The 15,341-nt window shown below is 45.4% G+C and overlaps 1 protein-coding gene across 6 annotated transcripts in view; it reads left to right on the top strand.

The window, feature by feature from the left end:
* Positions 1-15,341, top strand: part of SCAP (SREBF chaperone) — a 258,977-nt gene that overhangs the window by 148,010 nt on the left and 95,626 nt on the right. For all 6 annotated transcript variants that reach the window (XM_033931922.1, XM_033931925.1, XM_033931923.1 and 3 more), the window contains one exon: positions 14,865-14,977. In XM_033931922.1, coding sequence (XP_033787813.1) covers positions 14,865-14,977 — 113 coding nt within the window. The remainder of the gene's footprint in view (positions 1-14,864; positions 14,978-15,341) is intronic.

The following is a 15,341-nucleotide window of genomic DNA, read 5'->3' as shown; positions in this document are numbered from 1 at the left end:
CAGCTAACGTCGTTCCACTGCACAAAAAGGGTTGCAGGGCAGAGGCTGCAAACTACAGACTGGTGAGTCTCACATCAATAGTATGCAAACTCATGGAAACACTAATCAAACGTAAATTAGACGCAATCTTGGATGAGGAGAATCTACGGGATCCCAGTCAACATGGATTCACCAAGGGTAGATCCTGCCAATCCAATCTCATCAGCTTCTTTGACTGGGTAACAAAACAGTTAGACTTGGGAGAATCCGTGGACGTCGTATATCTAGACTTCAGCAAAGCTTTCGATAGTGTCCCGCATCGCAGGCTGTTAAGCAAGATGAAATCAATGGGGCTGGGAGAAACACTAACTACATGGGTCAATGACTGGCTGAGTGGCAGACTTCAGAGAGTGGTAGTTAACGGTACCCTCTCTAAAACATCGGAGGTGACCAGTGGAGTACCGCAGGGCTCAGTCTTGGGCCCGCTCCTTTTCAACATATTCATAGGTGACCTAACTCAGGGGCTTCAAGGTAAGGTAACGTTATTCGCTGACGACGCCAAACTATGCAATATAGTGAGAGATGGCAATTCACCCGATAGTATGACACAGGACCTACATTTGTTGGAGCTTTGCTCCTCGACCTGGCAGCTGGGCTTCAACGCTAAGAAATGCAAGATCATGCACCTCGGCAGCAGAAATCTGTGCAGAACTTACACCTTAGCTAGAACTTCAACAGAACGAGACTTGGGAGTGATCATCAGCGCAGACATGAAAACTGCTGATCATGTGGAGAAGGCTTCATCTAAGGAAGACAGTTGTTAGGTTGCATCCGCAGGAGTTTCGTCAGCCGGAAGCCTGAAGTCATAATGCCATTATACAGAACCATGGTGAGGCCTCATTTGGAATACTGTGTGCAATTCTGGAGGCCACACTACCGAAAAGATGTGCTGAGAGTAGAGTCGGTGCAACGGATGGCCACCAGGATGGTCTCGGGGCTCAAGGATCTATCGTACAAGGAAAGGCTGAAAAATTTGCGGCTGTACTCACTCGAGGAACGTAGGGAGAGAGGAGACATGATCGAGACATTTAAGTATATTATCGGCCGTATCGAGATGGAAGAAGAGATTCTCTTTCTCAAAGGACCCTCAGCCACAAGAGGGCATCCGCTCAAACTCAGGGGCGGGAAATTTCATGGTGACACCAGGAAATATTTCTTCACCGAGAGAGTGGTTGATCCTTGGAACGAGCTCCCGGTGTGCAAGAATTTAAGAGCAAATGGGATGCCCATGTGGGATCCCTTAGAGCAGTGTTTTTCAACCTTTTTTGGGCAAAGGCACACTTGTTTCATGAAAAAAATCACGAGGCACACCACCATTAGAAAATGTTAAAAAATTCAACTCTGTGCCTATATTGACTATATATAAAGTAATTCTCTTGAATAGGAATCAAATAAACACAAAGAAAGTATTTTATAATTACTTTATTATGAAATATTAAGTAAACAGAATAGTGAAAAATTATAAAATACTTTATTCAGTGCGAAACCTGGGCCTGTTTGGCTGAACACAAAGCTGATATTCTGGCTGGAATCGAAGAAAGACACACACGTAGCTCTTCGTCAACAGCTCTCAGTCTCTCTCTGTATTTGGTTTTTATAGCATACAAAAATAGACAAATATACCCTCCATCCTTTTTATTAAACCACAATAGCAGTTTTTAGCACAGGGAGCTGCGCTGAATGCCCAGCGCTGCTCTTGACGCTCATAGGCTCCCTGTGCTAAAAAACACTTGCGGTTTAGTAAAAGGTGACCATATTGTAAAATATAGACAGCAGATATAAATTCAGAACTGTGCATAGTAAGTGAAGGGAAGTTTTCATCTCTGGGAATTTACCCAGTTAACTATTAAGTTATTTGGGCAAATTCCTTTGAAAACTGTGGTAATACTGCCTCCACTTTGCTAAATTTAAAATAAAATCATTTTTCCTACCTTGTCTGGTGATTTCTGGTTGCACTTTCTTCTTCTGACTGTGCATCCAATCTTTCTTCCCTTCTATCAGCCTGTATGCTTTCTCTCCTCCACACCTCATTCCCTCCCCCAACTTTTTCTTCCTCTCTCCCTGACCTTTCTTTCTTTTTTTCTGTTTCTCTTCTTTCCTTCTGTTTCCCTGCCTGCCCCCTTTCTTTCTTTCTCCCTGCCGTTCCCCAAGCCACTGCCACTGCCGCTGCCATCGGGGAACAGGACCCACCAATGGATAACAGGCCCCAAAGCCGACGCCGACGCATGCTCTCCCTGACGTCAATTCTGCAATCGGAGAGGAAGTTCCGCCCAGCCAGGCAGCGATTGGCTGGCCCGAACTTCCTCTCCGACTGCAGAATTGACGTTGGGGAGAAGAAGACTTATCGGCTCGATAGATTAGATCGCCAAGACAAAGTGAGTCCTGGGTGATCGACTCACTTTGCCTTGGCGAACTACTGGCGCCCCTGCCTTGGGCCCCCTGTCAGCTCCGGGCCCCTGAATGCAGGACTGGTAGTACTGCCCTGATGGCGGCCCTGTGGCACACCAGGCAACATCTCGCGGCACACTAGTGTGCCGCGGAACAGCTGTTGAAAAACACTGCCTTAGAGGGTTAAGCCAAGGGAACCTGTCACCAGGAATGGGATCCCTAGGATAGTAGACTTGGGGGTGGGTCAGTAGAGTGGGCAGACCTGATGGGCTATGGCCCTTATCTGCCATCATCTTCTATGTTTCTATAGGACTGGGAGGACTGGAGGTCAGGCCCCATGCCTTTATTGTCCCAGGGCTCTGCTGCTTTCCTGTCAGGGACCAAGAGTCAAGAGACAATAGTTAATGTACAGCGCTCTGGAATTTCAGCAGCTGTTTAGTCAGCCAGAGGTGGATTCCATGGTGGCTCAAGTAACTAAAAGTACCCTCTTCCCTAGTGAGGAAGGAATAATGTTAAAAGACACACAAGATCACAAGGTGGATGTGGTTCTTAAGAGGCAATTTGAAGCACTAGCTTTGGGGATCAAAGCTGCAGCAGCAGCTTTGTTTGTGGCACCTGCCTGCCCCATCAAATTTAGGCAGTCCTGCTGGAGAGGAGGACCTCTGCCCCAGCTGATGCTGGAGGAGGTAGATTATATGGCAGATGCTGTATATTCTTTGAATCACAATACCTTAAGTAAATCACTCATAGACCTTGGCAGTGCAGCTGTGTTTATTTGACTTTCACACACAGACTACTTGCACCAAAATCGTCATTGGTCTTATAAATATAAATATACTTTTTAATCTCTTAACAATATTTTGCTAAAATAAATATTTTCATTTATTTTATTTTAAATTAATACTCATCTTAATATAAACACAGCTAGGGGATTATGTTCCGACATAGGACTGTTTACTTTACGAAGAGGGTGGTGGATGCCTGGAATGCGCTCCCGAGAGAGGTGGTGGAGAGGAAAACGGTGATTGAGTTCAAAGAAGCGTGGGATGAACACAGAGGATCTAGAATCAGAAAATAATCTTAAATAATAAAATGCTAGCCACGCATGCGCACTTGCCTCGCGTGTTCCCTGATCCCTTTTCTGTCGGAATGTGGCAAGACAAGTGTGCATGCGCGCTTATTACGTCACTGAGAGCAGCGAATGCAGGAAGCGGAGTAAAAACAAACAAACAACCGAGCGAGCCGGGCCGCTGAGAAAGCGCGGGAGGCCTGGCCCGGGCTGCGGACAGGTAAGGAGCTGGGGCAGTGAGCCTTCCCTGCGGCTGAAATGGAGTCGGGCCACCCTCCGCGACAGACCACAGGAGTCCTTTTCCGCTCACCACCCTTCCCGCGGACCCGACTAGCTTGGCGATTCAAGCAGCGTGTGCACCAGTTTTCACACGCTGTTTCGAGCCCTTCTACTTCCCTGATTTGCTCTGCCGCGTCTCTGATGATGTCATCAGGGACATGCCAGAGTAAATCAGGGCAGTAGAAGGACCCGAAGCAGCATGTGAAGACTGCTGCACATGCTGCTTGAATCGCTGGGTAGGTAGTCAGGTCCGTGGGAAGGGAAAGGGGGGGGCGCAAGGACTCTGGGGAGAATGGCAGACACCGGCCCTGTGCTAACTCCCGTGGACAGGGGGAGCAGGAAGGGGTGCTGATGGATAGGGGGGGGAAATGAAGGGAGGCCTATTGCTGGACAGAGGGAGCAGGAAGAGGTGATGATGGACAGGGGGGGAAAAGGAAGGGAGGCTTATTGCTTGACAGGGGGAACAGGAAGAGGTGCTGATGGACAGGGGGGGGGAAATGAAGGGAGGCCTACTGCTGGACAGGGGGAGCAGGAAGAGGTGCTGATGGACAGGGGGGGAAATGAAGGGAGGCCTACTGCTGGACAGGGGGAGCAGGAAGAGGTGCTGATGGACGGGGGGAAAGGAATGGAGGCCTATTGTTAGACAGGGGGAGCAGGAAGAGGTGCTGATGGACGCAGGGGGAATGAAGGGAGGCCTACTGCTGGACATGGGGAGCAGGAAGAGGTGCTGATGGACAGGGGGGAAATGAAGGGAGGCCTACTGCTGGACAGAGGGAGCAGGAAAAGGTGATGATGGACGGGGGGGAAAGGAATGGAGGCCTATTGCTGGACAGAGGGAGCAGGAAGAGGTGATGATGGACACGGGGGAGGTAAAACAAAGGGAGAAGGGCTGCTGCTGGATAAGGGGAGCAGTGAAGGGGTGGTGGTGGACACAGGGGAGGTAAAAATAAGGGAGAATGGACAGGAAAAAGCGGCTAAGGAGACAGAGAGAGAAAGAAATAAAGACAGACACACATATATTCTAGCACACGTTAATGTAACGGGCTATAAAGCTAGTATTAAATATTGAACTAAGGCCAGTACTGAGCAGACTTGCACGGTCTGTATGTGGTCGTTTGGGGGAGGATGGGCTGGAGAGGACTTCAATGGGTAGGAGGGTGTAGATGGGCTGGAGTAGGTTTTGATGGAGATTTTGGCAGTTGGAACCCAAACACAGTACAGGGTAGAGTTTTGGATTCTTGCCCAGAAATAGCTAAGACAAATTTTTTTTTTTAAATCATTTTTTAAAAATTTTCAAAAATATAAATAACAACAAACCACCAACAAGAGAAAGTGCAGAATCAATCAGGTCTTTCGTATCAGTCCTTCACGAAGACCCACGGAAACCAAACCCACCCACCAAAACCCTCCCCCTAACCTCCCCCCCCTTGCACTCCAGTGTCAAAAGTTCAATAAAGAACTGCGAGCTCTAGGGGACATTCCCTCCCAAACGGGACCCCATATTCTCCTAAATTTCCTCCAAGGCCCGGGACCTCCCCTCTGAATATCCAGGTATTCAAATTTTAACAGAGTAAACAGTTCATTCCTCCACATAGTAAGGGTCGGCACTTTAGCTTGGCGCCACAACAAAAGTATACACTTCCGGGCCAACAAAGAGGCCTTTTGTAACAACATGTTGCCCCCTCTGGACAAACCCAAATGAACCCCCTGAGAAAAGAGCAGAACATCCGCTCTCAAAGGAATCTGCTTGCGCAAAGCAGACTGCAGGTACAGAGCTACAAAGGACCAGAATGTTTGAATGCAGTCACAAGACCAAAACATGTGAAGCAAGCCTGCAGGGGCGGACTGGCACCGAGGACACCGAGCATGAGAGGCGTATCCAGAAACATAGGCCCGGATGGGGAGACATGCATCCGCAATAGAAACTTGAAATGTTGCTCTTGCAGTACCACAGAATGAGTCATCCGAGGAAGATGTTTCATAAGAAGACGAACTCCAGAGCCCGTGATACGGTCAAGACGGGGAGAGATTCTGATTTCCACACAGCTGCCACCACCTCAGGGTCCCAAGGGGCCACAAAGCAGCCCAAACTGACTTGATGAAAGGATAAGCTAATCCGAGTCAGGTGGAATAGAGTCAGAATCTCGCACACCATATCCGCCCTGTCTTCATTCAAAGTAGCAGCATCCAACGAGCGGATAATATGAGACACCTGGCGGTAGAAAAGCCAGTCCCGAGCCTCCAAGGGACCCGCCGCCTGTAGATCCTGGAAAGAACGAGGCACACTCCCCTCCGACACCACATCTCGCACATAGCATAGTCCACGAGCACTCCAGCGCTGTAAATATACTTTGGTAGCATCAGGATCCAGGTCTCGATTACCCCATAAGGGCAACAGGATCATAGAGGTGAAAGGTAAATGCATATGTTTGCACAACCATTGCCAACATTGTCTCAAGGAGCGCAGCAGAGGATGAGACCTGGTGGGAAAAATCCGATGTGGGCGCTTAGCATGGAGATAGTACATCAAGTGAGTAGGAGCCTTCAACTGCTGCTCAAGAGTGTTCTTAATCCAGTCCACCAAGTGCCGAAGAAGACATGCTATATTGTATCTCCTCAGGTCCGGGAGTGCCAGTTCACCCTGTCCCACAGGGAGAGATAATTGAGCAAGAGTCAGTCTGGGTTTTCTATTATTCCAAAGAAATTGACGTAAGACAGTGTGATACATGTTATTATCCCTATTAGTCATATAGAATGGAAAAGTCTGCATCACATAGACCTACTTAGTGAATAACACCATTTTGTAAAGAGCAATTCAACCCCGTAGGGACAATGGAAAACGAGTCCAAAGACTCAAAAGATCCCTGGACTTGTTCAAGAGCACTGTGAAATTTTCCTTATAGGCTCGGGACAGATTGCCAGTAATGTATATCCCCAAATATTTAAGTTTGTGTGCCACCTTTCGCAGAGGGAATGGGATCGACCAATCCTCATAAGCGTACCCACCAAGAGCCAAAGCCTCAGACTTGTCCAAATTTAACTCCAAATCAGACACCCCACCATGAGCATAAACCAATTGCAACACCCTGGGAAGAGACTGACCCAGTTGGGTCAACAGCAGCAAGATATCATCTGCAAAGGCCAGGCAACGAACCTCCTCCCTCCCCACAATCAACCCGGAAACCAAGCCATCCTCCTGAATCCGTCGCAATAGTGGCTCCAGAGATAAAATAAATAATAAAGGGGAAAGACGACAACCCTGATGGGTGCCATGCTCCACTGGAAAATAACCAGAAATCAGTCCATTAACCAACACTGCTGAACTAGGAAGGTGATACAAAAAACGGACCATGGTCAGAAAAGAACCCCCACCCCATAGCCCTCAAGCACCGCAAACAAGTACTCCCAACCCACACAATCAAATGCTTTACTAGCATCAAGACTAATCAATAGACCCGGGCGCAAATGGGTCGCACTATGACCCAGAGCCGCCATGACCTCCGGACATTCCAAACCGCCTGTCTACCCCGAATGAACCCCACTTGGTCAGCATGAATCAAATCTGGTAAAAAGCCAGCCAACCGGTTAGCCAGAATTTTAGCCAATATTTTAAACTCGAAATTAACCAATGAAATGGGACGATAAGAATTCACAAAAGCCGGGTTCTAATTAGGCTTGGAAATCAGCACAATATGCGCCCTGTTAACATGAGCAGGAAAGGCCCCCGAAGCCTCCACCCCAGTAAAATAAGCCTCCAAGGAACCAACTATACGATCCCGTAATATTTTATAAAGTTCAGATGAGAAACCATCGGGTCCCTGGGCCTTAGAAAGTGGAGAGTCCCAAATAACCTGCAGAATCTCTAAGGCAGTAATAGGACATGCAAGTCCTCAATTGCGGTCCCCGAAACCCTAGGTAACTGTAAGGAGTCCAAGTAGGAAGCCACTGCACCCAGAGGCGAAGCTCTCCTAGAAAAGAAGTCCCAAAAATGGCGGGAAAAAATATCAGTGAGACATTCCCTATTGGTGTCGAAGGAGGTATGCTGCAAGATCCCTTTACAAAAGTGGGGACCCTGCCAAGGATGAACCATATGGGCCAATAATTTACCAGACCGATTCCCATATCTGTAGAATATATGTTTGTAAAATTGGAAGGATTTTAAAGTATGTTCATGAAGCTTAACCTGGAGCACCACCCGAGCAGCCTGAAGAGATTTTCTGTCTATTGGATTCTTCGAAGCGATCCACCGATGCTTACATGTGTCAACCGCATGATGCAAATACAATAATTCCCAGGAATGTTCCTTCTGCTCTCTAGCCACGTACGCGATAGTCTTCCCACGAAGGACCGCCTTGGCGGCCTCCCACAACAGCACTGAGTCCATATCTAGGGAACCTCCATTCACCAGGTGCAGACCCCAATTGGACACCCTGGAGCTCCATCCACACTAAAGTATGATCGGAAATAGAGAGGGTGCCAATCTCTGCGCTAAACAGCCTAGGGAGAAAAGAGGAAGACACAGTATATAATCTATCCGAGACATAGAAGGATGAGCCCGAGCCACATATCCGGGTCAAGGACCGCATTAAAGTCACCAAACATCAGAATGGGGAGCTGCTGAAAGGTGGCACACAAACCCATAATCTGTTGAAAAAAAGTCCATGTTAAAAACATTTGGGGCATAGATATTCGCAATCACCATCTCCATCCCTTGTACCTCCAGATGTAAAAACAAATACCTCCCCTCCGGGTCCTTAACTACTTTATGAAGAGTATAAGGAAGAAATTTGCTTAAAAGGACCGCCACCCCGGCACTATGGGTAGTGCCCGAGGAGTAGTGGACCTCCTTAACTCAACCCTTAGCCAATTTATCATGCCCACTATCTGACAAATGTGTCTCCTGGAGACAGGCAATATGCATATGTTGTTTCTTCAAAGACTGTAATATTTTTGAGCGTTTGATAGGCGAATTTATACCCGCTACATTCCATGACCAGGCCCTTAGAGTGGACTCACCCGGTATCGTACCACCAAGAAACAAACAGCAGATACAAGATTGAAAACAGGAAAGTCCAGTGCCCAGCCCTCACCGGACCCCTCCTTAAGCACTGAACAAAAAAGGATGCCACCAAGCTCCCCCCTAAAGAAACTACCCTGACACTGGAGTGCATACCCCACCCCAGCCCCAAGACCCCAGCCCCAACCACCAAGGTCCCCCACCCCACTCCTGTCCCAATTCAACCCCTGAAAAACCACTTCACAACAAACGTCCCAATCCTCTCCCCCAGGCAACAAAGAGCAGAACAAACCCCCAGAAACAACATATAAACCATCCCACTATCAAACAACACTCCGCCACCCCCAGTAAAACAAAATGGAGGCAACCCAAAGGACCCTCACTGAACAGCCAGTCTCCACTCCTCTCACTCCCTAGCCAGGTCTCATCCTTCTGCCTTCCAGACAAACCAGCAACTCACACCAATCCACAAACCAGACAAACCAAGGGTCAAGTGTCCCCAACAGAAAGGTCCCTGGGTCCTTGACGTGGTTGGGTGTCTGCCGGCGGGACTACTACGATGCCCAGCGTGGTGACAAAGGCGAGGGCCTCCGCAGGTGAATCAAAGGTCTGTATTCTGCCCTCCCACTGGATCCGAAGGCATGCTGGGTAAAGGAGGGCAAATTTGACCTTATGAGTAAACAAGGCCAAACAGATGGGGGTGAACTCCCGCCGTCACACCGCCACCAAAGGTGAGTAGTCCTGGAAGTACAGGATTTTTTAATTTTCGTGATGCAGACCCCTGCCCGCCCGGACCGCCTGCAAAATGGCTGATTTGTGGGCAAAGTTCAAGATTTTAAATATTACCACCCAGGGCCTCGCGCCATCAGCCCCCTTAGGCCCCAAGCGGTGGGCATGCTCCATGCGCAACTTGCCCAGGTGGGGATCCAGAGACAGGGATTCAGGAATCCATTGGTCCAAGAAAGCAACCAGGTCAGCCTCTACAATCCGCTCCAGCAGCCCAACCAACCGAAGATTGTTTCTGCGGGCTCTATTTTCTATGTCATGCACCTTCTCTGTCATCTGGGCCAACTGCTTAGCCATCCGTGCCGTGCCAGACTCCAGCGGAGAGACCCTATCCTCCAAGGTACTCACGCGAGTCTGGGTCTCATCCAGCTCCAAGCTCATACTGTCCAAGCGCTCATGAGCCGCATCAATTTTATCAAAGAACTGCTGGAGCTTTTTATCAATGGCAGACTCGACAGCCGCTGTGATCTCTGCCAGGATTTTGGCCGACCACATGGAGGCAGGAAGAACTCTGGGGCTCGCGGGGTTAGAAGCCGATGCCATCTTGGTGTCTGGGGGTTTGCTGCGCTGCCGCTCCTTACAAACCGGCCGGGTCGCCATAGAAATTGCCGAACACCACCCCGCAGAGCTGGATACCTGCAGGCAAGCAAAACAAACCGACTGCAATCCGGTCAAAATACCGCTAATTTGCAGGTGAGAGGGGACTCGAGGACGGGAGCAGAGCCTCTCAGCGTCTGCTCAACCGCATGATGTCACCGGAAGTCAGAAGTAAAAAATTTAAATTGAATCAGGTTGGGCAGACTGGATGGACCATTCGGGTCTTTATTTGCCGTCATCTACTATGTTACTCTGCCAGTTCCATTATTCCCATGTGAATTCCTGGAATAATGGAACCGGCAGAGTAAGGGGAACTTCTTGAAACAACTTTGGCGAAACAGTCTTATGTTGGAACATGATCTCCTAGCTGTGTTGATATTACGATAAATACTATAAAATAAATGAAAATATTTATTTAACAGTTATGAGCAAGGTGTCGGTCTATGCCGTTTCTCCCTGTAGGTTGCTCTGGATCAGGCAATGAGCGGGCGATTCAGCCTCCAAAGCCACTTCAATCAGACTGCCCTTCAAAGACCAGATGCTGTTTGGTAAGGACTTAGATGACTTCATGGCCAGCGTAGCGGATCACCGCCCTAAATCTCTGCCAGATAGCAGACCTCGCCAACCTGCTGTGGGAGGCAAAGGCAATTTTCTTTCTGCATGATGTTTCTGCCAGTACTACTGAGAGTTGCGATGTTTGACTGTTCTACCTAGGCAAACATCGCAGTTCTAATCGTCTGATATTATCCTTTCCATCTCTGAAAGGGGTAAAATATAAGACAATTTATTGTAACTCATTTAACTTCAAAACTACGAGATCTTCTACCCACAGAGGTTCAAACTACCATTATGTATATTAAATTTTGAAAGCTATTTCAGAAATTCTGGCAACAGAGCTTACACAGCCCTGACCTTGCAATGTGATATGAAAAATGTCATGTATAACCACCATGCTAGAAATTGTTAGAACAGAACCAAATTATTTACCATGCTGTGTTAAAAGCGCAACCAAATTTTTAACTGTACATTAGGGGGCTCATAATCGAAAGAGAAAAACGTCCAAAAACCGGCCTAAGTTGGCACTTCGACGAACATTTCCCAAAAACGTCCAAGTGCTGATAATAAAAAACAGGTTTTGGATGTATTTCTAAACAACTTAAGCCTTCATAGTGCCGCTGGATGACCAAAGCTAAATGGGGCGTTTCGTGAGGAGTGTCGAGGGTGGGAGTGGGGCGTGACGTGGGCCAGCTTAGACTTAGTCATACAGCATGTATAACCAAAAGTTATACAGCAAAGCATCGATGGAACTTGGACATTGTGACTTAGACCATTTAAAACATAGTCTAAGTCACAAAAACCCACCTAAAGTCACCAGATAAGCACTGCAAACACATAAAACAGAACCCCACACACTACTCTAGTGATCACTGACCCCCCCACCCCCATAAAAATATTAATCACACCTTTAAAATTCAGCCTCCAGACCATCATCACCTAACCGCCTGGCATAGGAAAGCCTAGTCGTCCAGCACATAGGTGGCTTAAGCCATCTTGGGGTGGGTTAGGGACCCATGGAGAGGAGGACCCATGCCCATAAGCCCCTGTAATCACTGCATTGATACTGAAACATGTGCACTCCCTATACACCCCCAAAACCCTTTTTTACTGGCATATAAGTGGCTCCTGCATCCATAAGGGCTATTGGGGTGGTAGATAAGTCTAGGGGATTCTGGGGGTGGTTTGGGGGGCTCACCATGACCTATAAGGGAGCTGTAGTGAGGAGAAGACATGGCACTCTTTTTGTGAAGTTCACACCAGTGCCATGTAAGGTACCCCACTATTTAGGTGCCATGTCTGGGTGTTCAGTCCATCACTTTGCAGACCCCTCCCACGTCCAACAGGGCTTGTTCTAGGCGTTTTTGACTTGGACAAAAAGTTGGACGGAAATGTGGTATAAAGAGGACGATTTAGCGGCTTGGACGATCAGATCGGCAGGACGAATAATTAGACGATTTTCGAAACAAAGAAATTTTGGACGTATTTTTCAAAAATGTGTCCTAGGCTGTTTTTTAGTTTGGACGACTTAGACGCAAACGAACTTAGACGTCCCTTTCGATTATGCCCCTCCACATGTTCAGTGTTATCTAACAAATTAATTTTTTTTAATTTAAAAATTTGTATCCTGCTATATCCAACAATTTTGTGCCGGAACAACAATACATACATAATAAAATAACAAACCAAACAACGTAAAATCACTAGTATTAGTTCATTATAACAACACAATTCAAAATAAGTCACAATAGTGATAAAGAGAACCAAAACCGTTGATGTAACCTGCCTTGAACTCCACTGGGGAGGATTTGGCAGGATATAAGACACCCATATAACATAACACAATTCTGTCTAGGAGGATATGCAAAGTTCATAAAATCAGAAGTATGGCACCTTCCATCGTTCATCCAAGATCAGCTTCCAATGAAATGATTTGGAAGGCTGTACTTCAGGCTGTTTGAGGAACTGAACCCAGCTTTAGCCCTTAGGGCCTGTTGTAAGGTTGTCTTCTATCTTTAAAAAAACATTTGTGCCCGATAACAGTTTTTCTTAGTAGTGCTTTTATTATTACTATTAATTATTTCTATAGTGCTACGAGATGTACGCAGCGCTATAAAGAGTCACAAACAGTCCCTGCTTGAAAGAGCTTGCAATCTAAATAGACAAGAAAGACAAACAGGATAGTAGTACTGTTGCCTGACAAGAATTGTTTTTTTTTTTTCCCATTATTTTTTATTTTCAAATTTTTCATAAAGTGAACAAAATATTAAAGTACAATTGATGAATATACAATATCACTTTTATATCTAATACATCATGTTCTAAATATATTTTCCCCCTCTCCCTCCCCCCACCCTTCTATTATTTTTTAATCATACATTACATATTATATATCATATTATATCATTTTATGTATAAATTATTTTCACTACCTTCCCTCTATGCCTGACAAGAATTGGATATTGAAATTATTCTTCAATAACAGACACAAGGAATTTCTGGGTCAAAAAATTCAAGTGTTTCCAAATGTGACAAAAGAAACCCAGAGACGTAGAAAACAATTTTGTTGTTAAAACCAGGGGTGATTGCAATGGGTGCAGTTTTTCTTCTACGATATCTGTGCAAATGTGTCATAAAATATAAGTTTAGTAATTATATATTCTTTGAACCTTCTTAGCTGTCAGGATTCCTAACCATGAAACGTCTTGAAGGGGGAATCATAACAATAACTTAAATAAGACATTGTTTCTGTATTCACTAACAGTTGACTGCTTACTTTGTGTTTTCCCTTTTTTCTTTATTGAATTCCACTCATTAGAATCTTAGATCTCATCAATATGGGACTTTAAATATTGATTAAGTGAATAATTTTACTTTCTTTAACTCAATTTCCTTCAATCGGAATTGTATATCTTATTCATTTCTGTATTCTTGATAAAGTGTTAAAATATAAATAAATAAATTAAATTGATGGATGGCAACTCTGAGTTGGAGATTTTTACATGTGATGGTGATTCATCTTGCCTGTCCTTAGAGAAAACTCAGTTTCTTACCTGTAAGTGTTCTTTATGGGCAGCAGGAAGACCAGCCATCTCGGTCTAGCTTCCTCCTGTTGGGGTACTGCACATTACGTGAATACAGCAAAATCTTCTTTCTCTATTGCTGGTCCGATTTTATGGAATGGCATTCCTGGAAACTCCCCAGCAATATACACTCAAACAATAATTCGTTTTATGGGAGTTCAGAATCCACCATTTCACACGAAATTGGTAGCTGTGGTACTCTTCATAATTCCCTTCACAGTTCAACTAGTCATTACTTTAGTATTATTTTAAACTTATTAGGTTTAACAAAATGACTTATCTTTTCATCCTTATAGGTTCCCCTTCCCTATAAGGATGAACCTATAAGGATGAAAAGATAAGTCATTTTGTTAAATCTAATAAGTTTAAAATAATGCTAAAGTAATGACTAGTTGAACTGTAAAGGGAATTATGAAGAGTACCACAGCTACCAATTTCATGTGAAATGGTGGATTCTGAACTCCCATAAAACAAATTATTGTTTGAGTGTGTATTGCTGGGGAGATTTTTCATGACAATAGTGTGGTAGTAAAGTTTGGCAGATTCCTGGAAACTTGCATTTCTGTGAGAATGTGCTTAGTTTCAGGAAATTATTGAAGACATATCTTTATGTCTAGGCAGTTCATTGAAGGTAAGGGTTGATTGAATCTAGGAAAACGTAGATTAATCTTAAAGATGCTCTGTTAATTTTATTGATGTAACTGATGGTTTTTGAATTTTGTATATGTCTGTTGGTGATTGTGGATGTATGTTTTATTGTAAGCCGCCTAGTTTTTAGGTGGATAATAAATGTTTTAAATAAATAAATTATATATGATGGGGGGGGGGGGGGCCCTTGTGCTTTTGTGACTGAACAGGAACACTCATGCATGCCTGCGAAAAATCATGTACTTTCCCAGTTATCTGCAAAATGTTTTGCATTTGTCCCACTGGATGATACCTGTTTGTGCAACTGATTATCCTATAGCTAACAAAGAATCCTTGCTATAGTTAAGCAACTTAGTTGTGTCTGTTTTTTTTGATTTTCTGGTTTGGTTTTGTTTTTTTGTAGAGAGATTTTTCCATACTTGGTAGTGGTGATTGGGCTGGAGAATGTATTGGTTCTTACAAAATCGGTTGTTTCAACACCCGTAGACCTTGAAGTAAAACTCCGGATCGCACAAGGTAAGATTTTAGCTGGCCCCATTGTCTCGGAGGCTGGAAAGTGAGAATACCAGTATTACATAGCCATTTCAGTTTTCTGTTACTGGGGTTTTTATAAGCTTGTTGAATCATGTACTAAATAAGCCAAAATATGAATTAAAGGAAAACAGTAAGAACCTTCTGAGAATCTGATGAAAGATATGACTCCTCTTCCCCCAAAAAAGCACATAAATACATATTCAGAGCCAGCTCAAAGGCTTATATTGTCCTGAGCAAAGTTCAATGATAGCACCCCAATGCTAGCACCCCTCAGTCCAACATTTCTCCCCTTCGCTCTCCAGCCCCTAGACCAACATTGCTTCCTTTCTTCTCTCCCTCCCTCCTC

The sequence above is a fragment of the Geotrypetes seraphini genome, chromosome 2 (assembly GCF_902459505.1).
Source record: "Geotrypetes seraphini chromosome 2, aGeoSer1.1, whole genome shotgun sequence".
NCBI lineage: Eukaryota > Metazoa > Chordata > Amphibia > Gymnophiona > Dermophiidae > Geotrypetes > Geotrypetes seraphini.
This window is presented reverse-complemented; position numbering and strand designations above follow the sequence as displayed.